Source organism: Budorcas taxicolor, chromosome 19 (assembly GCF_023091745.1).
Source record: "Budorcas taxicolor isolate Tak-1 chromosome 19, Takin1.1, whole genome shotgun sequence".
Taxonomy (NCBI): domain Eukaryota; kingdom Metazoa; phylum Chordata; class Mammalia; order Artiodactyla; family Bovidae; genus Budorcas; species Budorcas taxicolor.
In genome coordinates this window covers 12,212,470-12,240,124 of record NC_068928.1, presented here as the reverse complement: position 1 = coordinate 12,240,124, position 27,655 = coordinate 12,212,470, and the positions used below count along the sequence as shown (strand labels likewise).

The following is a 27,655-nucleotide window of genomic DNA, read 5'->3' as shown; positions in this document are numbered from 1 at the left end:
CAGTTTGTAAACTATGAAGTGAATTTGACTTAAGTGTAGTATTTTTATGATATAAACTAAAATGCAAGGTTATTCTACAAGCAGAGGAAGGAATAACATAAGAAAATTAAAAAATCATTCCAATACTAGTTTTTAAAAAATCAAGGATCTGAGGGAAGTAAACAGAATCCAGTGTTTTCTAAATAATCATTTAACTCAAGTCTTACCGTAATATTGTTACTTTTTTCTCCTTTCTTGTTTTTATTAAATAAAAAAAATTTTTTTCAGAGAAATAATAAGCTGAAGGAAAGAATTAACATCCTTAAATTACCAAGAGTTCAAAAGATCAGTAAGAGAAGCAGTAAAACTCTGCCACCTTCAGATGGCATAAAGGAGAAGTTTGAATGACAGGAAAAATTAAAAACAGTAGTAGAAGCATTTGAAAAACTGTTAACATTGAAGTGAAGTTCTATTTTTTGTTGTTGAGTTAGCAGTATTTTAATTGTAATGGGTATCCTGTTGCTAGGATTATATATTGGTATGACCTATACAAAAAACAACATACCACTAACTTCAAATTTATATAGGCTGAGTAATTTCAGGAATCTCCTCTAAAGAAGAAATACGAAATGTGGACCAAAATGTCTAAACAGAGTTATTGATTGCAGCAGTGTTTATTGACGGTTAATTTAGCTGAAATTAACTTGAAGGCCCAACATCTGGAAAATGGTTAATTACATTTAATTATATTCGTAACAGTGGTTATGATGTGAACAAAATTTTTAAAAAATTATGGTATTATGAAAATTTTCAAACGTTAAAGTAAAGGTCAGGGAATTCCCTGGTAGTTCAGTAGTTGAGACTCTGCAGTTTCACTGCTGAGGGCCTAGGTTCAGTCCCTCCTCAGGGAACTAAGATCCTGCAAATTGCATGGCATGGCCAGAACAAATAGACAAAAAAGTAGGGGTAGACTAGTATAAGGACCTCCAACACATATGAGGGATTTTAAAAAATACAGTGTTTTTTTGCCTGTTTCACTGAGGGATAATCGACATGTCACTGTGTAGATTTAAGACGTACTACGTCATGGTTTGGTTTAATTATATTGTGAAATATTACCACAATAGGTTCAACTAATCTCCATCTTCTCATACAGATACAATTTTTAAAAAGAGAAAAAATAAAGGGAAGAAAGGTTCTTGTGATGAGAACCCTCAGGATTTATTGTTATAACCACTTTCCTGTGTGTCGTATAGCAGTGTTCACTACAGGCATCATGTGGTCCATTCCATGCATAGTACTTACTTATCTTATAACTGGAGGTTTGTACCTTTGACCAACTCCCCCTTTCCCCTGCCAGGAACTTTTAATAATATAGGAGAATGCTTGTTGGTCACAATAAGCAGGATATAAAATTACGTTGGTAACTATTTGTCTCCATGGAGATTGTACCAGTTTATACTTCTGTCAGCAATATATGTGAATGACCCTGACAACATAATTATAGAACTTTTTGACCATCACCAGTTGTAGGTTAAAAAAAAAAGTCATCTTGGTGATGCTTTCAGTTGAATTTATCTTGAGAAAAGTTGAATTTCTTTTTTTATTTGTTGAAAAGCCATATAGACTTCCTTTTCTGTGTGTTTTTGTGTATCATCTTTGTTTATTTATGAGGGAGAGTAATCAGCCTTCTTTTTGTATTAATGTATAGGGGCCACATGTATATTAGAGAAATTAGACTTATATGTATGTGATGAATTTAAGATGTTGCTTTCACAGTTTGTCTTTTGATTCTGCTCCTGGAATTTTTTTTCCATGTGGAAGTTTATTTTAATGTAATTAAATTTATCCGTGTCTACCATTATGACTTTTGGTTTTTGTGCCATATACATAATTCCTTCACTCTGAGGTTGTTATAAAGTCCTCTATATTTTCTTCTCATACAACAGTTATGAACTTTGGTCTTAGGAACACCTTACATTCTTAAAAATTGAGGCCTTCAAAGAGTTTTTTTGTTTATATGGGTCAGATGTATTGACTTAACCATATTAGGAATTAAAATGAAGATGTTTTCAGATATTTGTTAATTTATTGAAAAATAACAATATTAAGCTCATTATATGTTAACATAAAGAACTTTTTTTTAATGAAAAAATAGCTGTTTCCCCAAAACAAATATTTGAGAGGATTGGCACTGTTTTACAGTTTTGTAAGTCTCTTTCTTGTCTGGCTTAGTAGGTGACAGCTAGATTCTTATATTTGCTTCTGCATTCAAACTGTTGTGATAAGGTATTTTGGTTGCAGTATCTAAAGTAAAATCATGTTTTACATAGATATGTAGGTGGAAAAGGGAGACTGTTTTAAAGCTTTTTCATATTTTGGGGGTATTTTTCTTTGATACTGTTCTAAAATTCATCAAGAGGGACTTTCTTGATCATGTGGTGTTTGAAATCTTATCAGTAACTTTTTCATATTCTTTCATTGAGAGCCATTGGTGTATCAGTTAAGAGCCTTTGGTTAAATAATATCTTCATCCATGCATGATCTTCTAAATAGACTTTTATTTTTGGAGCAGTTTTAGATTCATAGCAAAATTGAGCAGAAAGTACAGGAGTCCCTGCCTCCTCTGTGTGAATAGTCTCTTCACTATCAGCTCTCTTTCCCAGAGTGGTTCATTTGTTATGGTTGATGACCATACATTAACACATCATTATCACTCAAAGTCAATAGATTACATTTGGGTTGCTTTTGGTGTTGTACATTCTAGGGTTTGACAGATGTGTAATGACAGGTGTCTACCTTTATAGTTTCATACAGAATAGTTTCACTGTCCTGGGAATCCTCTCTGCTCTGCCTCCTTTCCCCTTCCTCCCTTTCTGTTCCTGGCAGCCCTGGTCTTTTCATTATCTTCTTAGTTTTACCTTTTCCAGAGTGCCACATAGTTGGAATCATAAAGTATATAGCCCTTGTGCATGATTTTGAAACCTAAGTATTGGTCACTTATAAAATATTGGTTAGCTGGGTTATGCAGATCATCCAAATATTGACATCTTTTATCATAGAGTATATCAAGTTCTGTAGCTGTTTAAAAACTCCACTGTATGCATGTGGTCTTAGTATTATTAGGAAAATAATTTTGACCTTGCAGATCCCCTGAAATTGTCTGGGGGACTTCCAGGGGTGTCCCTGACCCATATTTCAAGAGCCACTTTTCTAGTATTTGTATGGTTTTACCATTTACATTTTAATCTTATAGCTCTGGAATTTTAAAGTTATGTAGTAGAGATTCAAGTTAGTATTTTTTTCTAACTGGCCATCAGTAGCCACTTGAACAATTCCACAGCCATTCCTTGCTGATTAGAAGGCTTACCAGGCATAAAACCCTTCTATAGTGGGAAGATGACCTGGAGTTTATCCTCTTCTACCACTCTTTTCCTGGTTAAGATAAATGTGGAATGTAACTATGTTACATTGCTCCTTGTAGAAGGATCCTCGAATGGAACTGCAGGTGGATAGGAAAGGTTTCTGGGGACCTCAGATTTCCCTTGGAAAGCAGGGACCTGAGATTTCCCTTGGAAAGCAGGGATCCTGGCTGCCCTGTGTACATGCAGCTGGACTTGTGTGGGGACCGGGAAGTCAGGGGCTCTTGAGACACAGATTCCTGTGGCCTACGAAGCTCACTTGTGGCTGGAAATTGGCTCCTGGATTTCTGTAAGGATCACTGCTGAAGGCGGCACTGCTGGAGCTGCAGTTCTGGCAGACTGTTTCCTGTCCTGCATCCTGCAGAGTCAGGTGAACCTGGTTTCATGCTATAGTTTATTAGGTCCTGTAAGTGTGAAGGTCAGTGTGCATCTGAGACCACTACTGGTAGTTATGTAAAGTGAGCTTTGCAATCATATTTATTGAGCTGGCCAAAAAAATTAGTTCCTTCAGGTTTTCCCATATGATGATATGGCAGAACCTGAACGAACTTTGTGGCTCGCCCAAATTTGGGCCTTTTCTGGGTGTCCTTAAATACCAATACCATACTTTTTTTTTTAAAATTGAGGCTTTTTTATAAATTTTAATATTGGTAGGCCTGATTCTTCTCATTAGTCTTGTAAAAAATCTTTCTGTTTACTATTCCTTTTTTTCTCTATGAATTTTTAAATTATGTATTTGTATTTAACTTTATTTTTTGAGTTTATGGTTTTTGTGCTGTTACTTAAAATACCATCTGGACAGCTGGAGGAACTCTTTGCCATTTGAGAGCAGGTGTCTTTTTGCACAAATTGAGCTGTTTTGTTATAAGTTATTTCCTGCTTTCCTTCTGTCCTCACCCTAGGCAACTGGCCAGTGCTCTGTTTTCCCAGCCTTCTGTTGCTTCTCTGTCAGGCCCTGCATATCAGGCTGATGCTTTTGTATGCCTTCTAATCACACAGGACAATGGCAGGAAGTGCAAGAGAAACAGCATCTTTTACAGCATTGCTTTGGGTTTTGATACTGGATGTAAAACTTAAAGCCAGTGCTCTTATTTGGTCATCTGTTCCTCTGTCGGTGTTTATACTCAGAGACCATAATAACTTTGAATATTACGTGTCAAGAGAGCTCCCAGGAGTGTTATATTGAAAGCAATGTGGGTAGCTACTGTAATTACTTAACGTTAAGCCTTACTTTGGGGCTTCCCCGGTGGCTCAGTGGTAAAGAACGTGCCTACAGTGCAGGAGCCACAGGTTTGATCCCTGGGTCTGGAAGATCCCCTGGAGGAGGGCATGGCGACCTACTTCAGTATTCTTGCCTGGAGAATCCCATGGACAGAGGAGCCTGGAGGGCTACAGTCCATAGGGTTGCAGAGTTGGACACGACTGAAGCGACTGAGCATGGCACACACGCTGGCCTGACTGTTTAGGGAGCAGGTTTAGGAAAGAGCTACAGGGTATAAGCTGTTAGGAAGGCAGAATGCTGGTGTCTCTTTTCCCGTAACTCTTGTGTTCCATAGTTTCTTGTGAATGGTATTTTGGTTGGATATTAGCAAAGATTTGGACAGCAACAAACACTTTTTGTCTCTCTCTTTTTTTGGTCACGCCACACAGTCTGGGGGATCTTAGATCCCCACCAGGGATAGAACCCAGGCTCCCTCCATTGGAAGAGCAGAGTCTGAACCTCTGGACTGCCAGGGGAAGTCCATGAATGGTAGATGTAGTCTTTACTGTTTGCTTTTTGAGGATCAGCTTTGAAGAAAGCATAAAATAAAAAGTAACCTCCGCCCAACTCAGCCCTCCATCTCCCCAGGGGCTTCTGTCTGGGCGAGGTTCCCCCAGCCCCAGCCCCAGGCCCATCTGCCTGGGATGGAGCCCCTAGCAGCAGGGCCATAGGGATCAGCGCTTCTGTGTCTCTGGGACCAACCCGCTCGCTTTGTGGGGGCGGCAGCGAGTCCCTAGTCTCCTGGGCTGCTCAGGAAGCCTCTTCCCCACGGGAGGGAGAGGTCCCCAAGCAGATCGAGCCGGCCTAGGCCAGGCCCCCAGACCCCAGGCCTCTGGCTTCAGCCCTCCAGCCTCAGCTCCCTAGTAAGTGCCCGCTGTGTCCCCATTCGCACCCCAGGCCCCAACGACGCAGACCTGGGGTGGGAGACAGACCCTCCTGGTGAAAGGCTCGCCACTGCCCAGCGCTTAGGTGTGCCAGCCAGGTACGGCGGGGCCCCCGTAGGCTTCTGCCCCCCGAGGCCTGCTGGTACCCCTTCCCCGGTGCTGTCTGCCTGCCTCTCCCAGGGAGCTTCAGTCCCCGAGTTGCCCCGGGATGCTGCCAGGGCCGTCCAACCAGTGCCGCCCGCTCCTGCTGCGTCGCCCGGGGTGGGGTGGAGGCGGGGAGGAGGGGTGGCGGCTCCGTCCCGGCCTCCCTCGGACTGAACGTTGCCTGTTCTCCTCGCCCGGGGAGGTGGCTCCAGGAGGCGCCTGGCTTTGCTGCCTCCGAGGCGGAACACTCACCTGGAGCACTCACCTGATCACGGTGGGCCTGCCCCAATAAAAGCAATTCCAACCTCAAAAAAAAAAAAAAAAGATAACCACCTTTGCTGACGCTTACTAAGACCTGGAACAGTGTTTCTTTCAGTACTACAAATTAATTCTCAAAAGGGAGAGTAAATGAGCAACTTTCTTGATATTTCTCTTCTGTGTTAACATCGACCAAAATTTCTACCATGTTCTTGTTTCATTCCCCTCCTGTTCTGTCTGGTTATTGTAGCCCCATGTGGCTGTTTTACCTTAAATATAAATTAATTAAAGTTAAATTAAAAATTGAGTTCCTCATTTGCCCTAGCCACATTGACAGAGCTCAGTAGCTGGGCATGGCTGGTGGCTGCTACATGTTAGAATGTGCGGAGGGAGCGTTTCCATCACTGCTGCAAGTCTGGTGAGACCCCGCCGCTTAAGGCGCCTGGCCTGCCCTTGTCTCATGAGGCTTGTTCTCTACTTTAGAAGGATGGTTGCGGTTGTTCTTCTGCTATATTCATGTTTTTCTGGACTCAGGGAGATTTTTTTCTCATTTATCCATATTTATGCCTTTGTTTCTGCTGGAACTTTTATTCCATTTGTAGTTTCTTCTCTAGTATCTTCATTCCTTTGAAGTTAGAGCAGAAGCAGAAGAGCCATAGATGGGGGTGAACTGGCTGGCCGCTGCTAATGTCCACAGCATTTCTTAGCGACATTCCTGTGGAGATGGCCACCATTGTCTGTCCCATTTTCTGCTTTGTGTGTCTGGAACCCGGTTTAGTTTCTGAGTTCATTAAGTTTAGGGGGACAGAGTCATGCTACTCACCGTCAGCATAGTAAACCATTGAGACTCACGTGTATATCAGGATGTCACAGTGCTCATTAATAAGGAGAAGAGTAACTGACAAGAGGACCACAGGTGATTGTCAGCTGACCTGCCATAGATGAAATGAATTTCAGACTGTAATCAGAGGGTTGCAGTGCACACCTGGGACCTGAGTGTGAAGACTGAATTTGGTAACTTGAATGTCACCTATCATTGAGAGTCAGGAATCCAGTCTTGTGCGTGTATCTATCTGGCAGGTAACCCTGATATCAGGCAGGCTAATATTGGTTTCTTGGAAATGCTCTTTCCGCTCTTCCCCTCAACTTTTTTAAACCTTCCAGGGAAACATTTTTCTTTTATTTATTTATTTTTTAATTCCAGGCAGATTATGGTTAAATTGATTTAAGGGCCAGTTTCCCATTTCAGTCATTCGGGCATAGGTTGAGAGACCATCTCCACTGTGTTTTTAGTATTACGCTTTTTGCTGAAATATTTGACCATATTTCAATATGTTAGGCACCCTGGAGTGTACTAACTACTCTGTGTATTAATTACAGATTTTTCTTGTTCCTACACCAAATTTCTAGGAGGGTTTTCTTGTTCTCTAACTCCCAGATCTCTCTCTCTACAGCTGATCTGTTTCCAAGGTCTAGTCTCACATTTCTAAATACAGAAATATCTAAATAGATAGGTATTTCTAGTGAGGCATTTCTTGTTAATTCCTCAGATCAAAAATACTAAAGTGGAAGTTCTGTTTTCAGTACCCTTAAATCCTTCAGAAACTATACAACCTTTTCGACTTCTTTTATGTGTTCCCTCTTCTTTTATAGCCACTTCTCCCTCCCCTCGGTTTCCTGTTATCAGATTATCTTGCTTTTGTATGCATGCTACCTACTCATTTCTGTTCCTCTGTGCTCCCTAAATAATCTCCAAATTCTCATCTTAATGTACCCTGTGTTGCCTTTGCCTTATGAACAGGAACTTTGATTTATGCACCTGTCTAAAGCAGATGAATCATTATTTTGTGATACTACAATCTGATTGTAACAGTTATTTAACATGTGGAACTACTTGAGTTGATACATTGTGATCACTTAGTGTATTTCTGTGAACTCTTGTCTTTCAGCGTGATGAACAAGTCTGGGGTGAACCGTGTGGTTTGGAAACGGCCTCGGCTCACTCACAATGGACCTGTGAGGAGGAGCACAGTCATTGACCAGATTCCCTTTCTGGCAGTAGCCAGAGCACTTGGTAAGTAGGACTTCTGTTTGGTGAAACCATGTTGGATGTTCTGCAGCGTATGGTGGTAAAATAAAAGACAAGACTGAGAATTAAACACTCATTTGGCACATACTGAGTGTGTAAATAGATACTGTAGTAAATGATTGAAACCTAATTGAGAGGAGGATTATCAGTGCCATTTGCTCTTTGATCCTGAGTTGTGTTCAATGTTCTGATAGTTTCCATTTATTCCTAAGGAAGTAAATGTATGCCTAGGCTTGATGTTAGCCTTAAAACTGTTTCTAAATGTCCTTTCCTACTTCAGCCCTTCAAATTTCTCTTCAGAGCCTTCAGAGCTCTTTTTTCTTTTTCATTAGCTAGCAAAGTAAATTGTGACAAAATTAACGTACTTATTTTCTCTTCTGTTTTGTTTTGGAAGGAAGGCTAGAGGATTGTAACTATAGAAATATCTTACTTTGGATGTACTAGTTAAGTTTTCTTCGAAAGAAAATTTCTCTTAGAAAACACCAATTTTTTCTTTCTTTCCTTCTTCCTCTAAATATACTTGAGCACTAACTTGGTTCCAGGTACTGTATTAGGGTTTGGAGTGATGATACAGATACACTCTGCCCTCAGCGAGCAAGAATAAATAGTTGGGGAGATGGGTGATAAAGAAGTAAACCTGTTCTGAACCTAGTATAATATTGCAGGTCAATTATATTTCAGCTTTTTTAAAAGGTAAGCGTGTACATTGTAAAAGGTAAGCGTGTACATTGTAAAAGGTAGCTTGTACACTGTACTGTAAACAGTGAGAGACTGTTTTTTTGGGCTCCAAAATCACTGCAGATGGTGATTGCAGTCATAAAATTAAAAGATGCTTGCTCCATGGAAGAAAAGCTATGACCAACCTGGACAGCATATTAAAAAGCAGAGACATTACTTTGCCAACAAAGGTTTGTCTAGTCAAAGCTATGGTTTTTCCAGTGGTCATATAGGGATGTGAGAGTTGGACTATAAAGAAAGCTGAACGCCGAAGAATCGATGCTCTTGAACTGTGGTGTTGGAGAAGACTCTTGAGAGTCCCTGGGACTGCAAGGAGCTCAAACCAGGCAACCCTAAAGGAAATCAGGCCTGAATATTCATTGGAAGGACTGATGCTGAAGCTGAAAATGCAATACCTTGGCCACCTAATGCGAAGAACTGGCTCATTGGAAAAGACACTGATGCTGGGAAGGACTGAAGGTGGGAGGAGAAGGGAACGACAGAGGATGAGATGGTTGGATGGCATCACCAGCTCGATAGACAAGAGTTTGAGTAAACTCCGGGAGTTGCTGCAGTCCATGGGGTCGCAAAGAGTTGGACATGACTGAGCGACTGAACTGAACTGAACTGATTTGTAAATGAAATAATTACAGACTAGGAAATATGAAAGAAAGAAAGAAATCACAGGGGTCCTGTGATAAAGAATAATTTAGAAGGGAAAATCTATCTTAGGTAGTGTGATGGAAGTGCTCCTTTTAGGAAGTGTTATTTTAGCTGAGATGTGATGGCTAAGAATCAGGTTTTGTGAAGAGCCTGTTGAAGAATATTCTAGGCATGGATCCTGAATTGGGAAAGAGCTTGGCATGTTCTAGGAATTATCAAAAGTTGGGAGTTAATTGAGGCAAATGTAAACATCAGATATTTTTGTTCTAGACTAAGGTTACTGGGAAACATTGAAGGATATTAAGCTAAAGAGTAATGTTACCTCATTTGCAGTTTTTAAAAGATCATGCTACTGTTGCTTGTTCATCTTCGGTATTTGATCAAGTACACGTAGTCCCAACCTTCATGGACCCTATAATCTAATGGGAGAATTGATAATAAGCAAACAAATGAGAAAATTCTTTTAAAAAGCATCAAAAAGGAATTAAGCAATATGATATGCCAGTAGTTGATGGAAGGGATAGGTGGTGGCCAGGAGAAGAGGTACTTTGGAGAGGATGTTTAAGGAAGATTCTTTCAAAAAGTGGCCTTTGAATAAGACCTGAAGGAGGGAAAGGGGCCAAGTCCAAGCAAAGGCATAACACTTGCAGCGGCCGTCAGGCAACTGGTGGACGTTGGACTTGGGAGGAGCGGTGGTGGGGGTTGTTCAGCACATATTCTTTTTCCCTACTGAATGATGTCCTGACTCCCTTTTGGGAAACTGTATCTCCCCTACTCTGTGCAGTCTTAGTTTAGACATTCCTGTTTAGAGTCCTTTAGTAAAATATAAATGGTCAGGCATATGACCCCAGCTGGATCAGTTAGATTCCCTGTTCCATGATTTTGAATTGTGAATCCAGTAAGGATCAAAATTAAAAGCCAAGAAACCTGGTTGGTATGAATACGTCCAGGTGATAATTGACCTCCTTTGGCAGTGCTCATTGATGTGATTGGATTTTCCTGCTTAATTGTTTGGAAGTACCCTGACCTAAGTTAACCTGAACTGGAAATTGTCATTTGTATGCAAAGAACCCTAATGCTGGAAGGAAAGGGCTCCTGGTCTTTAGTGAGAGAGAGAAGGTAGAGATTTAAAATGAGGGTGAAGATGAGGACGCTTGCCTGATGAGAAGGGTGGTACAGACTAAGGAAAGAAGTGTGATGAAGACATTTCGGGTGGTAGGCAAGGACTAAATCCTGCAAGGCTTTTTAGAGCATGATAAGGAATTTTATTTTAAATGATTTTGGGAGGGGATTGAAGAGGAGGAGAGGAAATAAACCCCAGTGATTAAGAGGTAGACTCGAGCCACAGTTCCTAGGTTTCCAATCCCAGTGTTGTCATCTACTGTACAGACTTGGGGGGAAAATTACTTAATATATTGTCACAGTATTTTCAGCTGTAAAGTGGGGCCTGCTTCATACTGTTGTGGGTATTGGGTAACTTGACACATGCAAAGTGCTTAATATAGTGCCTGGTACATAGTAAATGCTCTGTAAATGTTAGTTGTTTTTACTATTCTTGTTTACTAAAGTAGGGCAATGACATGATCGAGTTTGTTTTTAAAGGATCATACTGGCTAAAATGACAGGGTAATAACATTGGAGGCCAGGGTGCCATTTTGGGGGCCTGTAGCAGTTTCTAAGCACCTATTTTATAGATTTTTGTCTTAGTTACCCAGGCCATTCACTCATAGTATATATGTGATATAATTGACCCTTCAACTGTTAGCAAGGAAAAAAGAGGGGGGAAAGTGATAGTCAGCTTTTCTTTACTTTTCAGGTAGATGGCAAATTTCAAGTTAACTATTGCCATTTGTAGCATTAGTGAGCTCCCGAGGGCATGGGAGGCAAGGAATTAATATTCCTGAAGAATGGAGAGGAGCTTCATGGGGAACTCAACATGGACTGAGGGCAAGGTCTTCCTCCAGGTTCAAAAGCAAGGTGAACTTCAGTTTAGAAAAGCAGATGCCCGGTGATCTGGAGTATGTGAAGTGTGTGTGTGCCCTGCTTTTCACGTAAGCCTTGAAACCCTTATGTGACTTTAGAGAGGAGGAGAAGGAGCAGCAGAAAGAGCAGGAAAACCAGCTGGTGCTCCTGTTTCTAACATTGCTGGTCTGTTCAGGTACAGTGCTGGAGTAATTCAGATAAGTAATTCAGCACACAGGAGCATCTTCCGTAATCTTTACTTTATGTTTGTAAGGACACGTTGTTGCAGTATTAGACAGTCCATGAGTTAAAATCTGTCTCCATGAAGCTTTCAGACAGTCAGTGTGTTTACCTTTTTGCATAATGACAGTCATTCACCTGTTCAGAATTGGCTAGCATGTTTCTCTAGGCTAATTTCAGACCTTCCATTAGTCTTGTCCTATCCCTCTGGATATTTCCCCCAATAAACGTGATTCCAGAATTAGGAACACTGCAAGATGTGGTCTCATCAGTTTGAAGTACAGTGGAAATATGTAGTTCCTGCTCCCTGAGCATTGTACTTGTAATAATGGAGTTTTAGAATTATAACTGTCATTAGCTTTTAGTAATCTTTTCACGTTAGTTGGCTTATTAAGCTCAGATCTCTAGATATTTCTCTTGTGAATTGCTACTAAGTCAAGTTTCTCTATTACGTACTGTGTTGGTTTTTATTGGGATGGTGTTAGGGTGGGGAAATGGCAGAAAGTGAAGAGGAACTAAAGAGCCTCTTGAGGATGAAGGAGGGGAGTGAAAAAGCTGGCTTAAAATTAAATATTAAAAAAACTAAGATCGTGTCATCCGGCTCCATTACTTCATGGCAAATAGAGGGGGGGGAAGGTAAAGTAGTGACAGATTTCCTTTTCTTGGGCTGTAAGATCACTGCGGATGGTGACTGCAGCTGTGAGATAGAAGATGATTGCTTCTTGGCAGGAAAGCTATGGCAAAGCTAGGCAGTGTGTTGAAAAGCAGAGACATCACTTTGCCGAGAAAGGTTCGTATGGTCAAGACTATGGTCTTCCCAGTGGTCACATACGGTTGTGAGAGCTGGACCGTAAAGAAGGCAGAATGCCAAAGAGTTGATGCCTTCCAACTGTGGTGCTCGAGGACTCCTGAAAGTCCCTTGGACAGTAAGGAGATCAAACCAGTCAACCTTAAGGGAAATTAATCCTGAATATTCGTTGAGGAGACTGATGCTACAGCTGAAGCTCCAGTATTTTGGTTATCTGATGCGAATAGCTGACTCATTGGAAAAGTCCCTGATGCTGGGAAAGATTGAGGGCAGAAGGAAAAGGGGGTATCAGAGGATGAGATTGCTGGATGGCATCACCAATGCAATGGACATGAAATTGGGCAAACTTTGGGAGATGGTGAGGGACAGAGCAGCCTGGCTTTCTGCAGTCCATAGGGTCACAAAGAGTCGGACATGACTGGGCAACTGAACAACAAGGGTGGGAAGGTGGAGGCTGAATAATAGATGGGCTTTTTTGCAGGATATATTAATCAATACAAAATTAATAGATGAGTGTGTAGTTGAAGAGATCTTTAGTGATGTGATTTTTTTTCCCCTTAGCTCAGTTTCAACATTAACTATCTAGAGAAAGAAATAATGTGTGTAGTTCTCGATTTTGTGTATTATGCATATTCAGAAGTATGTAAGCAACAGAATATTATTAGCATTGCTTAACTACTTTTAGTTGCCAGAGAGAAAAAATAGTAATTAGAGAGTAGAGAAATCAGGCAACACATTGAATGATGAAAATTACCGTCACTAATGAGTACATTGTATGCCTTCAGATGTGTGATACACACTTCCCCTAGGTAGTACCCTGGTCAAGAATGCATGGCTGCAATCTAGATGAAGGAGGCTAAAGAAATGTTCTAAGTAAGTGCTATCCTGGCTCCTCAACTGGATCCTATAAAGGATATTATTAGGCCATCTAACAATTCAGAATATGAATGGTAGGTAGTATATTAGGTTCATGTTATATTAATATAAATTTATGAAGTTGATAACTGCAGTGTCCTTATTCTTAGAAAATACACTTTGAAGTATTTAGGGATAAAAGACTATTATTTAAAACACTTTTGTTGCAAGGTTACATGCACAGAATCTTTATACACATGTAGATCGAAAACAAGCAAATGGGGCAAAATGTCAGCAATAATGAATCTGAGTAAAGATGGGGGTTCTTTGATATGTTTTGATTTTTATCACTTTATACATTTGAAATGATCTCCAGATGAGATTTTTTTTTTTTAATAGGCTGGCTGTAATAATATGAAATTCAATAAAAGTAAATAAAAAGTGCTAGGTTTAAGTTCATAATATGCTTTGGGAGATTATCTGCTTTCGTAGCATTTCATTTGGGAGAGAACTAGGGTTTTTTGTTTTGCTGTCTTTTTTGTTGATTGCTAATGAGCATGAGATAACTCTGCAGTGTTAAGTGCATGCGTACTCAGTCGCTTGGTCATGTCCAGTTCTTTGCAACTCCATAGACTAGCCTGCCAGGCTCCTCTGTCCATGGGATTTTCCAGGCAGGAATCCGGAGTAGGTTTCCTTCTACTGCCATTTCTTTCCCCAAGCTATCTTCCTGACCCAGGGATTGAACCTGTGTCTCCTGCATTGGCAGGAGGATTCTTTACCGCTGAGCCACCTGGGAAACCCCTAGGTGTAGTTTAGCCATAAAAAACTAGTGAAGTCTTAGAACGCAGTAATACAGCAGACTGCCCTACGTATCAGTTCAGAAACTGCCTTTCCAGTTAGTCAGTTGACCAAGTCTGTGTAGGTGGGATTTTGCATACAGCTTTGTTCAACTTCCAAGTATAAGTTTGGACCTTCCCTAGTGGTCCTGTGATTGAGAATCTGCCTTTCATTTCAGGGGACACAGGTTCAATCCCTGGTCAGGGAACAAATCCCTCATGCTGTAGGGCAACTAAGCCTGCAAGTGTGAATAAGACCTGACGCAGCCATAAATAAACATTTTCCCCACTCTTTCCACTGGATGCTGCCGCCACTCTCCTTAACTTAAACAGGATAATTGGGCAGAGTATAACCTGGAATCAAAATACTGAGGACACCTATAGCTGGGTTAGTATTTGTGAAGTTTTGTCATCTAGAAGAGAAGTTAACCTGATTTTAAAAAGGTGTTGAGAGCTTCCTGGTGGCCTAGCGGTTAGGATTCTGGGCTTTCACTGCCATGGCCTGGGTTCAGTCCCTGGTTGGGGAACTGACATCCCATAAGCTGTGTGGCTCAGCCAAGGGTGTAGGGGGCGGGGAGCTTCCAAGTACTGAATGTTTCAAAAAACTGAGCATGCAAAAATGAGAGCAACAGGTGAAAATTCTCAGAAAAAAGGTGTGATGAACTATAAAAGAGAGAACCATATTTTAGCCCAGTAAAACAGAATTATTACAGATGATAAAAAATAATAACATTATTTTGTGAACTGTAGTGAGCCTTTCCTTCACTAAAAGTGCTTGGGTGGTTGACAGAGATGTCTACATTGGCTCGGAAGCTAGAGAATATAAAACTGGGTTTCTTACAGTTCTGAGAGTGCATGGTAATGTTAAAATAGTTGATCCTTGGTTAGCTTTCCATTGTATTTAAAATAGCTTTTCCAACTAGCTGTTTTTTCACCGTGCATTATTTTTAGATTTATCCATGTTTTTATATGATTCTAGTTCATGCATTAACTGCTGTACATTCAGTTCCAATATGAACCTGTAGTTTTTCCCTCTGTGCCCTGATTGGTGGACATTTAGGTTATATGCACACATTTGCTATTACCAAAAATGCTGCAATAAATACCTCCTTGTGTACATCTATGAGATTTATTTAAGGCACATAACTAGAAATGGAATTGCTGGGTTACATTACATTACTCACCAACTTTTAAAGTACCATGACACACAAATAATAAGATAATATTTTAGAATAAAGAGGGAAGGCTACTCAAGGCTGTGGGCAACTGACCTAGAGGTTCTAGCCACTCAGGACCTACCCTGTTGACCCACGGTCACACTTACACCATCCACGGCATATCACTTGGAAAGCACAGTCCAAGATGTATAAAGACATGTATATCTTTAGCATTATTATGTGATGCCAAGTTTCTCCCCCCAAGTGATTATACCAGGCTATTAAAATCTCACTGTATTAAGAATCTATTGCTGTCTTAACAGAATATTCCCAAACCTAACAGTTCAAAACATTTATCATCTCCCATGCTTTCTGTGGCTTAGGAACTTGGGAATGGCTTAACTAGGTGGTTTTGGCTCAAGGGTCTCTCGAGTGGTTGCAGTCAAACTGTCAAGTATGACTTTGTTCTGAAAGCTTGAATGGGGTGGGGCATTCACTTCTAGGACGACCTACTCACATGGCTGTTGCCAGGAGGCTTCCATTCCTTGCCCAGTGGGCTTCTCTGTAGGGCTGTTTGCTGTGTCTTCATGCCGTGGAGCGAGTAGAGCCGCCTTCTTGGAGTGAGTGATCTGAGAGAACAGGGAAGCAGCCATGATGTGCTTTTATGATCTAGTACCATAAATAAGTGACATCTCATCACCTCCTCCATATTTTTTTTTTTTGGTTAGCAGTGAGTCACTCAGTCTGCCCTTAAGTGGAGGGGGATTAAGCTTTACTTCTTAAGAAGTATCAGTATGTGCAAATATTCTAAAACTGCACAGAGTCCCCGCTTCTTCATGATTGTTTATTCATTCACCAAGTATTTATTAAATGCCTGCTATGTTACACGTACTGCTCTAGGTTTTGAGGATTTGGCAGTGAATGAAACAGGTGAAGATTTCTTGACCCATGGATCGTCCTTTATAGTAGGGGCAAACATGATAAACTAAAATAAATAAGTAGAATATATATTGTGGTATGCAGTGAAAAGTGCTGGCATGAAAAATAAAGCAGGAACCGTTGTGGGAGGCGGGAGTCATAATTTTAAATGGAATGGTCAGAGGAGGTGTGAAGAGATGACGCTGGAGTGCAGAGGTGAGGGCCTGGGGGTGACTGGGGCATGAGGATTCAGGCAGAAGGAGCAACAATCCTCAGTGTCCTTTTCATAATTTTTTTTTTTTAAACTGAGGAACTTGAAAGGAAGAGTTGCTATTAACTGATGGAGCAAAGACCAGAGCGCATTAGGAGGGGCCAGAGTGCATTAGGAGGGGCCGGTCAGGAGTTCAGTTTCAGACAAGTTACATTCAAGGTGCTTATCAGATATTGAAGCAGTGATATCCATTTGGCTTCTGGTTATGAGAATCAGCTAGTGAGAGCTAGGCTAAGGACATCAGTTTGTGGCTGAATCAAGGGATTGAGTGTAGGTAGAAAAGGGGAGGGGAAGAAACGGAAAGGTCCAGTGACTGAGCCCTGAGATACTCTCACTGTTAAGAGGTAGGGGCATGAATGGAGGAATGGGGTAAGACAAGACAGAAAGAGCCACAAGTAAAATAGAAGATAGTTCGGGAGGGTGTCCTAAAAACTAAGAGAATAAAGTATTTCAAGAAGGTGAGTATTTCCTTATATATGTCAGTTATACCTCAATTAAAAAAAAATGTATTTAAATACTGTTGAAAGCTCAGGTAAAGCAAAGATCTGAGAGGTGATGTGAAAGTCATTGGTGACCTTGACAAAGTGGCTTTTGGTTGGATAGTGAGACCACAGTTGTGACTGGGGTTGGTTCAAGAAAGAGCGAGAAGAGGAAATTTTGATATAACAAGTTTTAGACACTCTTCCTAGGAATTTGGGAAGGAGAGATGGGGCTCTAGCTGGAGTCAAAACCCAGGAGAGGGTTTGCTACTGTTGTTTTAAAAAGGGAAGAAATAATCACAGTTTATGGGAAAGATCCACTCAACCAGTGCAAAACACCATGTAGGAGATAAAATACAATTGTTACAGTAATGTCCTGTGGCAACTGCATTAACATAATTTTGTAAACAAATGTATGGAGATAAATGGATCTTTTCGTATAAAAAGACGTATGGGAGAGATGATATTGTTTCAGTAATGAAAAACATCAGTTCTGATTTTTCTCTTGATTTTATTTTTCTATCCCATATTTTCACCTCAAATACCTTCATTGAGATTTAACTGACATATAGTACTGTATATTAAGTTTAAGGTGTACAGCATTAAAAAGATAATATCCTTTAGATTTGAATATTTAAGCTAAAAGAAATGCTTTGTTAAAGTTTAACTTGTTGCGTGGTAATTCTTATTGGCCCGTAGTAAAATTAAATTACAGTATTTAGCACCATTCTTATGGTTAATAGTCATTTTTCTTCTAGCTTTTTGGGAGAGAAGTTTGCTTATCAAAATTTGTATTGTTGGTGATTAGAATTACTTGAGAGCAGATGTAGCAAAGGTGCCTCCTAGTGTCTCCCTGATGGAATTGCATGTGAGTCTTATAAATCATTGATTCGTTGTACAGATATTTGAGTGCAGACACCCTGATGCTGGGAAAGACTGAGGACAGGAGTAGAAGAGGGCAACAGAGGATGAGATGGTTGGATAGCGTCACCGACTCAATGGACGTGAGTTTGAGAAAACTCTAGAAGATTGTGAAGGACAGGGGAGCCTGGTGTGCTGCAGTCCATGGGGTTGCAAAGAGTCAGACCTGACTTAGCTACTGAACAACGATAGTGCCGAACACAGGTCTTTGCCCTCAAGGAAGCTTATGGTTTAGAGAAGGGGAGAGGCGTTCATCAAGTGATCACAAAAAGAAGTAAGAAAGGACAACTCTTAAGTATTTGTATGTCTGTTAAAGAGAACTTTAAATAGGAATATTTTACCTAACTGGAGAGCCACTGAAGTGATGTTTGAACTGAGCTTTGAAGAATTACAAAAGCTAATAGGGGAAGGAAATGTGTTCTTGGCATAAGAACTGCATTTGTGAACAGCTCTGTGATAGGAGGAGGCCTGGCGGACATAAGGGGCTCTGAGTAGGGTGTGTGGAACATAGATAGGTATGAGAGTAAGAGGCGTTGATCAAGTGAGAAAAGACTGCATTTTCCTAGGCTGTGGTTAGGAGGTCTGTAAGAGTAAACTATTGCAGAGTTAGGGAAGCAACTAGGTTGTGTGTGTGTGTGTGTGTGTGTGTGTGTTAATTATGGCAAAAGACCTATAACAAAATCTACCATTTTAATCATTTTAAGAATTCAGTTCAGTTGAAGTATATTCAGTTCAGTTGAGTTGCTCAGTCGTGTCCGACTCTTTGGGACCCCATGAATTGCAGCACGCCAGGCCTCCCTGTCCATCACCAACTTCCAGAGTTCACTCAGACTCACGTCCATCGAGTCAGTGATGCCATCCAGCCATCTCATCCTCTGTTGTCCCCTTTTCCTCCTTCCCTCAATCCCTCCCAGCATTAGAGTTTTTTCCAGTGAGTCAACTCTTCGCATGAGGTGCCCAAAGTACTGGAGTTTCAGCTTTAGCATCATTCCTTCCAAAGAACACCCAGGGCTAATCTCCTTTAGAATGGACTGGTTGGATCTCCTTTCAGTCCAAGGGACTCTCAAGAGTCTTCTCCAGCACCACAGTTCAAAAGCATCAATTCTTCAGTGCTCAGCTTTCTTCACCGTCCAACTCTCACATCCATACATGACCACTGGAAAAACCATAGCCTTGACTAGACGGACCTAAGTACATTTAAATTGTTGTGCAGCCACCACCACCATCCGCCTTAAATCTGTGTTTTAAAGAGATGATTTTGGTTGAGTTTTGAGGATGGATTAGGTGAGACAAAAGTTGCTGAGAACCTCTTCGTGGGAAGCCACTCAAGGAGTGAGTGTGAGGAGGTGATGCTGAAATTCCCTAGGGATAAGGGCTACTAGGTGTCCTGCACCCTGCTGGCCACAGTGTGTCTCAGGAGTGAGCAGAGAACACACTGAAGCCCAGAAGAAAGGCCTTGTTCTCATCTGGTATCATTCCAGTGTCCCTAGTGAGAGCAAAAGGGAAATGGCCATTGAACAGGCAACCAGCAGCATCTGCCATGATGTATCCCTCCCTTCAATATGTAGAGGAAGAACATTCTGTGCCCATTTAATGGTGTACAAACCCTAGACCAATGATAAAAACACTTAGCTCAATTCTGATTCCTACTCATTTGGTCTCAGGTAAAGCCATGGGAAATAATGGAAACAGTGAGAGACCTTATTTTTGGGGGCTCTAAAATCACTGCAGATGGTGACTGCAGCCATAAAATTAAAACATGCTTGCTCCTTGGAAAAAAAGCTATGACCAACCTAGGCAGCGTATTAAAAAGCAGAGACATTACTTTGCCAACAAAAGTCTGTCTAGTCAAAGCTATGGTTTTTCCAGTAGTCATGTATGGATGTGAGAGTTGGACTATAAAGAAAGCTGAGCGCAGAAGTGGAGTTGGAGAAGACTCTTGAAGGACCCTTGGACTTCAAGGAGATCCAACCAGTCCATCCTAAAGGAAATCAGTCCTGAATATTTGTTGGAAGGACTGATGATGAAGCTGAAACTCCAATACTTTGGCCACCTGCTATGACGAGCTGACTCATTGGAAAAGACCCTGATGCTGGAAAAGATTGAAGGCAGGAAGAGAAGGGGGAGACAGAGGATGCGATGGTTGGATGGCATCACCGACTTGATGGACGTGCGTTTGAGTAAGCTTCAGGAGTTGATGATGGACAGGGAAGCCTGGCGTGCTGCAGTCCATGGGGTCGCAAAGAGTCAGACACGACTGAACGACTGAACCAAACTGAAAGCCATGTAGAAGACTTCTCTGGTGGCTCAGTGTAAAGAGTCTACCTGAAGTGCAGGAGACTCCCTAAGTCCATACTGAAACAAAAAGATGATAAAGAAGTAGAAGAATGGAAAGCTTTTCTTTAGACAAGATAATTAGGGGCTTGCCTGGTGGTCCCGTGGTTAAGAATCCACCTGCCAGTGCAGGGGACACAAGTTCGATCCCTGGTCCAGGAAGACTCAGCATGTTGCGGAGCATCTAAGCCTGTGTGCCACGACTCCTGAGCCCAGGCTCTAGAGGCTCTGCTCCGCAACAAGAGAAGCCACCACAATGAGAAGCCCGGGCACTGCAACTAGAGGCCACAGCTAGAGAAGGCTTGAGTGCAGCAACGACCCAGTGCGGCCAAAAATACATAGATGGGGAAAGACAACTAATAAAGGTTAGTGTTCTGTCTTCAGTTTACAACCATTACAATAACATGTGATTTGTGCAGAAATCATTAATGGATGCTAAAACCTGGCATTTTTTGGTAAGGAACAGGATATTTCACACAGTCTCAAACCATCACCCTTCAGATTACTTGGGGATACCTTTACAGTGCTGGTGGACAGCAGTTTAACTGAATGATCAAACTCGGCATTGCCAATGGCACAGACTGACAGTGTACCTCCTAGCTGAGAAAGATGTAGTATTCCGGCCAAAACCAAATTTAACCTGAACACAAGCCTTTATATCTTGCAGAACACAAAGAAGCAAACAGAAAGCAAAACCCTAAATCAAGGATCATTCTGCAGAACAGCTGGCCTGGAGACTTGACAGTCGTCTATCAGTGTCATGAATGACAAAAATCACGAAACCTAGAGAGTTGTTCTGGGTTAAAAACAACTAAAAATATGCCAACTAAATGCAATGAATGATTCTTGAGTGGATCCTGGACATTAAAAAAAGGGTTGTTGGACTTTCCTGGTGGTCCCGTGGTTCAGAATCTGCCTGCCAATGCATGGGACCCAGGCTCAATCCCCGGTCTGGGAAGATCCCACATGCCGGGGAGCGACTAAGCCTATGTACCACAACTGCTGAGGTCATGTGCTGTAGCCACTGAGGCCCGAGAGCCCTGGAGCCCATGTTCTGCAACACGAGAAGCCACTGCAGTGAGGAGGCCCTGCTTGCTGCAACTAGAGAAAGCAGCGACAAAGACCCAAAACAGCCATAAATGTTTCTTAAAAAAAAAAAAAAAAAGAATTATTGCAAAATTCCCTGGTGATCCAGTGGTTAGGACTCAGCACTTTTACTGAGGGGGCCCGGGGTTGATCCTTGGTCAGGCAGGACACGCAGTGTGGCCAAAAAAGAGAGACATTATTGAGATGACTGGAAAAATTTGAAGATTTTTAAATTGAAGATTACACAATTCTGGATCAGCATGACATTTTCTGACTGTGGTTCTATAGAAGAAATATCCTTATGCTCAGATTAAAGAAGAAATACACCATATTGTCAGGTTGAGAAATACAGTATTGTTAAGATGACACTTCTATCCGAATTGATCTATAGGTTCGTTGTTCAGTTCAGTTGCTCAGTCGTGTCCGACTCTTTGGGACCCCATGAACCGCAGCACACCAGGCCTCCCTGTCCATCACCAACTCCCGGAGTCCACCCAAACTCGTGTCCATTGAGTCGGTCATGCCATCCAACCATCTCATTCTCTGTCTCCCCCTTCTCCTCCTGCCCTCAGTCTTTCCCAGCACCAGGGTCTTTTCAGATGAGTCAGCTCTTTGCATTAGATGGCCAAAGTATTGGAGTTTCAGCTTCAACATCAGTCCTTCCAATGAACACCCAGGACTGATCTCTTTTAGGATGGACTGGTTGGATCTCCTTGGAGTCCAAAGGATTCTCAAGAGTCTTCTCCCAATACCACAGTTCAAAAGAGTTCATTTCTTCAGCGCTCAGCTTTCTTTATAGTCCAACTCTTGCATCCATACACGACCACTGGAAAAACCATAGCCTTGACTAGATGGACCTTTTGTTAGCAAAATAATGTCTCTGCTTTTTAATATGCTGTCTAGGTTGGTCATAACTTTCCTTCCAAGGAGTAAGCGTCTTTTGATTTCATGGCTGCAGTCATCATCTGCAGTGATTTTGGAGCCCAGAAAAATAAAGTCAGCCGCTGTTTCCACTGTTTCCCCATCTATTTGCCATGAAATGATGGGACCAGATGCCATGATCTTAGTTTTCTGAACGTTGAGCTTTAGGCCAAGTAACCCACTCCAGTATTCTTGCCTGGAGAATCCCATGGACGGAGGAGCTTGGTGGGCTACAGTCCATGGGTCGCAAAGAGTCGGACACGACTGAGCGACTTCACTTGCACTTTTCACTTTCTTTCACTTTCATCAAGAGGCTCTTTAGTTCTTCTTCACTTTCTGCCATAAGGGTGGTATCATCTGCGTGTCTGAGGTTATTGATATGTAGTCCTATTCAAAACCCAGAGTTTGGGACTTCCCTGGTGACCCAGTGGTTAGGACTTCTTGGTTCCATTGTAGGGGCCACAGGTTTGATCCCTGGTGAGGAAACTGAGATCCCACATGCCAAGTTGTTGTCTAGTCGCTCTTTGGTGATGCCAGGCTCCTCTGTGCCTGGGATTTCGCAGGCAAGAATACTGGAGTGGATTGCCATTTCCTTCTCCAGGGGATCTTCTTGACCCAGGGATCAAACCCATGTCTCCTGCTTTGGCAGGCAGATTCTTTACCAGCTGAGCCACCAGGGAAGCCCTTTTCTCATGCTGCATGGTATGGCCAAAAACAAAAAAATTAAGAAACAGTTTCAGAAATTTAAGTTAAAAGAAATGTATGTTTCTTCTGGAAATGTATTGAGGTTTAGTGGGAAAGAAAAGAGATGAACAGCATATTGGGGACTAGTGATTTGGGAGTTGCAAGCTTGAGAGAATGATTTTGTAGAAGGAGTATACATATATACTTGTATATATATCTATAGACATCTCTAGAAGAATACATGAGGACAACAGTTACTCCCTCAGTGGAGAACCAGAAAGCACATGAGTCAGAACAGAGATTTTTGTATCTTTTGGTTTTTGTGCTATGTGAAATAACTTATTTAAAAGTATTTTCCAATTTATAAAGATATTATTGTTAGTTTACATATGAGAAATTGTGACCCTTCTTCAAGGTCATATAGTTTGCATTAGATTGAAAGTTGGAATTTCTTTTTTTTTAACGTAGATTTTAATTTTAGCCATATTAGGGATTCAGCTGTATGTAAATCTAAGTTCTTGCTTGGAATGGCAATATTAATTCCAAATATTGGGGGAAAACTACTTTTGAAGGCTTTTAACATCACATATTGAACCCTGTAATTGCTACTTTAATATTTATCTTAACTGTTTTTCCATCCATGTTCATTTTTATAGTTTCAGCGAGGGATTTTTCTTTTACTGGTATAAAGAGATGAATGTTTCTTTGTGAGCTGGCCTGGATTATAACTAGCTTTTAGTGGTCATATGTGTTCTCTTTTGTTACTCTGAAGAATGAATTGCCCCTTTCAAGAGGCTGGTTTAGCAGTGAGTTGCTATTTTATATTAGAGTAATTGCTTCGAGCTATTCTTTCCTTCTGCTCTGAGCATAGTTGAAATGGCCAGTATTTCTGATGGGAAAGTATGGTGAAGTTTGAATAATGAGAGGACAGAGAACTTCGTCTTATTTAGCATAAGTCAGACCTGCTTAGCAGCGGCAAACACAACTTATTCTCTTGTCTGAAAACTTTTTGCTCTTAATTTAAGGTCTTTCCCCAAAGACTATCACAACAAACAAAAGAGGCAGAAATTTGTTTTCCTCTCTTTGTCCCTTCCTTCCTGTTTCAGGGAGCAAAGAGTTTATATTGTCCTACTTAGTTATCTTGTGTATCACAAAAGGATGGATGGTTTCTATAAATTTTCTTTCTATTTCTGTTTTATTGATCTTGTTGATGAGCTGAGTCAACTAAAAGTTTTTTTATGTTGAACATTCTGAGGTGTTCATCCAGTCGCTCTGAAAGGCAGAAGTTTTAGGCGTTGTTTTATGTGGAGCTAATCAAGGAGAGGATAACTATGTAAGAATCTTCTTTTACTGGTTCACTGAAAGGGTGCACTATTGATCTCCAAAGACTGGTTAAAACTTTTTAGCGTCCAAGGATAGGTTAAAAGCATAAAAATGCTCATTTTTATCTCCGCAGTTTTCTTCCAAGTGCTGGCACTCATCCTTACCGATTTGATGTAGGGGGTTACATCAAATTTTGTTGACCTAAGGGATTAACAGGTTTTCAGTTAGCCACTAGAACTGCTACTTACAGAGCAAGTTCCCCCCATTTTATCTTTTCTTCACAGTTATCTCAGTTAATCTTGGCCATTTGCTCTTCCCTATACATTTTATTTTTTTTTCCCTACTTTTCAATGTTTTTAACAATTTTTTAATTGAAATATGGTTGATTTGCAATGTCATGTTAGTGTCTGCTATACAGCAAAATGAATCAGTTATACATATATTAGTACCTATATCCACTCTTTTTTAGATTCTTTTCTCATATAGATCATTATAGAATAGTGAGTAGAGTTCTCTGTGCTACACAGTAGTTCCTCCCTATACATTTTTGAATCAGTTCGTCAAATTCTACAAGAATCCTTTTGGGATTTTAGTCGGAATTACACTGACGTTATAGGTTATTTTTGGAAGACTTAACATCTTCATGATCTTCCTATCTTTGATTAGAATTTATTTCTCTGTGTATATTTTCTGTTTCTTGCTGTTATATAGAGATACTGCTGACTTTTATTTATTGAGTATTTAGCAACCTTGCTAAGTGTTCCTGTTCTGATAATTTATCTAATTTCTTTTTGATTTCCTATGTAGAAATAAAATTATCTGCAAGTAATGATAGTTTTATTTTCTCCTTTCTAATACACATAAATGATATATTTTTATTTTCTTACTGTGTTGAGAAGGGTCCTTCGTATAGAACTGGAAGAAAAGTGGTGATAGAAGACATGGTTTTATCAGGTTAATAAGAGAATTAACTTTAAAAATTTCTAGTTTGCTAAGGATTTTTCTTTTCTAAAATCATGAATGGATTTCAAATGTTATCAAATGCTATTCTGCATCTTTTGAGATGAACATGTAGATTTTCTTCTTTAATCTGTTGATAGGATACTACTCTCTTGGAAATAATGCTTCTGGCTTTTTCTGCCTCCTGCTCCCCAGGTGATTTGTGGAGCTATGATTTCTTCAGTGGCGAGTTTGTGGTGTCACCTGAACCAGACACAAGCGTCCACACTCTTGACCCCCAGAAGCACAAGTATATTATCTTGGGAAGTGATGGACTTTGGAATATGATCCCACCTCAAGACGCCATCTCAATGTGCCAGGACCAAGAGGAGAAAAAATACCTGATGGTGAGAAGTAACTCAATTCAATATGATCACCTACGCATTGTTCTGGTGCTTTCGTCAGGAGTCTTGAATGTGAACTAAGCGTGTACCTGTGGAGTAGGTCTTTGCATTTGCCCTGGCTGGAGAAGAAAGTGAAGTATAGATTTCTGCAGCTCATTAGGGGAATAATGGATCCTTGAACTGTTTCCACTTTTTGGCTATTTTGAATGCCGCTGCTATTAACATTTGTGGACAAGTTTCTGTGTGGACATGTTCTTGGTTCTCTCATATCGACCTGGGAATGGAATTGCTGGGTCATGTGGTAACTCTGTTACCAATACCTATACTTTATATACCTATAAACCTTGAAACAACCATCAATGAGAAAATTCTTTTCTTTCCTTCATGGCTTGCTTGAAAATTGATCTCTTCATTCTGAGCAACGACAAAGGAAGATTTGGGAAAGTGTGATGTTATTGAAAGCAAGGAAAGAGAATGTTTTTGGAGCAGTAGCCAGCAATGTCAAATTCTACAAAGAAGTAGAGGCAGATGGATGAAAACAGGGTATTGGGTTTTACAGTTAGGATCTTCTAGTATTAGTGATCTTCAAGGATGCAGAGTTTCAGTTGAAGTGATGGGAACATTAGCTGGCAGGTTGGAGTGACGACGAAAGAATACTTTGTGAGCCTAGGAAACAGATGTAGTGAGTGTTCAGCAAGATAAGGGAATTGCCATTGTTACCTTGAAAAGACAGGATCTTGGAAACAGTTTTATAGTCTTTCCAAGAAAGGTTGACAGAGTAAGAGAAATAAGAGATGAAGGTCCAAAGCACATGGAAGTAACTGGAGTCAGTGGCTCCTTGGAAAAGATGGTCTTTTCCTAAGATGAGAGGGTCAGTGAAGCTAGATAAGGAGACAGCATAAAAGAACTTGTGTTAAATTGCCTGCATTTATTCCCTCAGCTGCCGTGTTAGGCACTAGGCACGCAGGATGCAAAGGTGAATAGACTATGGCCCTTGCTCAGCGTTTGCCATATCATTGCAACTAGGATGTGTAGATACCTATCAGTACCATTTGACTGGGAGTTGTTTTAATGGCAGGTGCATGCATGCATGCTCAGTCATGTCCAACTCTTTGCGACCCCATGGACTGTAACCTGCCAGGATCCTCTTGTGGAATTTCCCAGGCAAGTATCCTGGAGTGGGTTGCCGTTTCCTACTCCAGGGGATCTTCCTGCCCCAGGGATTGAAGCTGCATCTCTGGCATCTCCTGCATTGGCAGGCAGATTCTTCACCACTAATTCAATTCTACAAACTCGGGTCTAGCATGATGCATTTGGTCAGTGATGTTAGATGTAAAAGAAAGATTAAATAAAATAAATATTGTTTTGTTTGGCTGTGCTCGCTTGCAGGATCTTAGTTCCCTGGCCAGGGAACCTGGACCCTTGATAGTGAAAGCATGCAGTCCTAGCCACTGAACTACCAGAGAATTCCCATGTCTGTTGGATTTACAATTCTTTTTTTTTCTGGCTGTCACATTTTAGTTGCAGCATGCCAGCTCTCTAGTTGTGCCACGCAGGCTCAGTAGTGATGATGCATGGGCTAAGCTGTCCCGTGTCTTGTGGGATCTTAGTTCCCTGAGCAGGGATTGAACCCATGTTCTTTGCATTGGAGGGCAGATTCTTAACCACTGGAACTACCAGGGAAGTCTCTGGATTTATAATTCTTTAATGATGAGAGAAAAAGAAACATTTCAGTGGCATAATGAGGCCATAAGCCAGTTTTATTGGGCTGGAAGCACCTATTCATAAACACCTAAATGAGTATTGAAAGAGCGTCTATAGAACAATATTTAGAACAGGTGTTGAGGACTGAGAGAGAGAGGATAGGAAACTTGAAGATTGCATAAGGAAGTTTCATGGGTGAGACTCGTATTTGAGCAAGTCTTAAAGGTGGAGTTGAATTTACCAGGTTAAGAAATCAAGGGAGGAGAGTGAAGCTTTCCAGACAAAGGAGTAGAATGTGTAAAGTCGAAGAGACGAGACTACAATACATTCAAGTTTCACAAGTAACTTGATGTGGTTGGAAAACAAGAGGCAAAAAGGTTTTGAGTGGTCTGTTAT

General features: G+C 41.0%; 1 protein-coding gene across 1 annotated transcript in view; it reads left to right on the top strand.

The window, feature by feature from the left end:
• PPM1D (protein phosphatase, Mg2+/Mn2+ dependent 1D) overlaps positions 1–27,655 on the top strand; it is a 59,270-nt gene that overhangs the window by 20,474 nt on the left and 11,141 nt on the right. The window contains exons 3-4 of the mRNA XM_052658291.1: positions 7,898–8,022; positions 25,368–25,558. Coding sequence (XP_052514251.1) covers positions 7,898–8,022; positions 25,368–25,558 — 316 coding nt within the window. The remainder of the gene's footprint in view (positions 1–7,897; positions 8,023–25,367; positions 25,559–27,655) is intronic.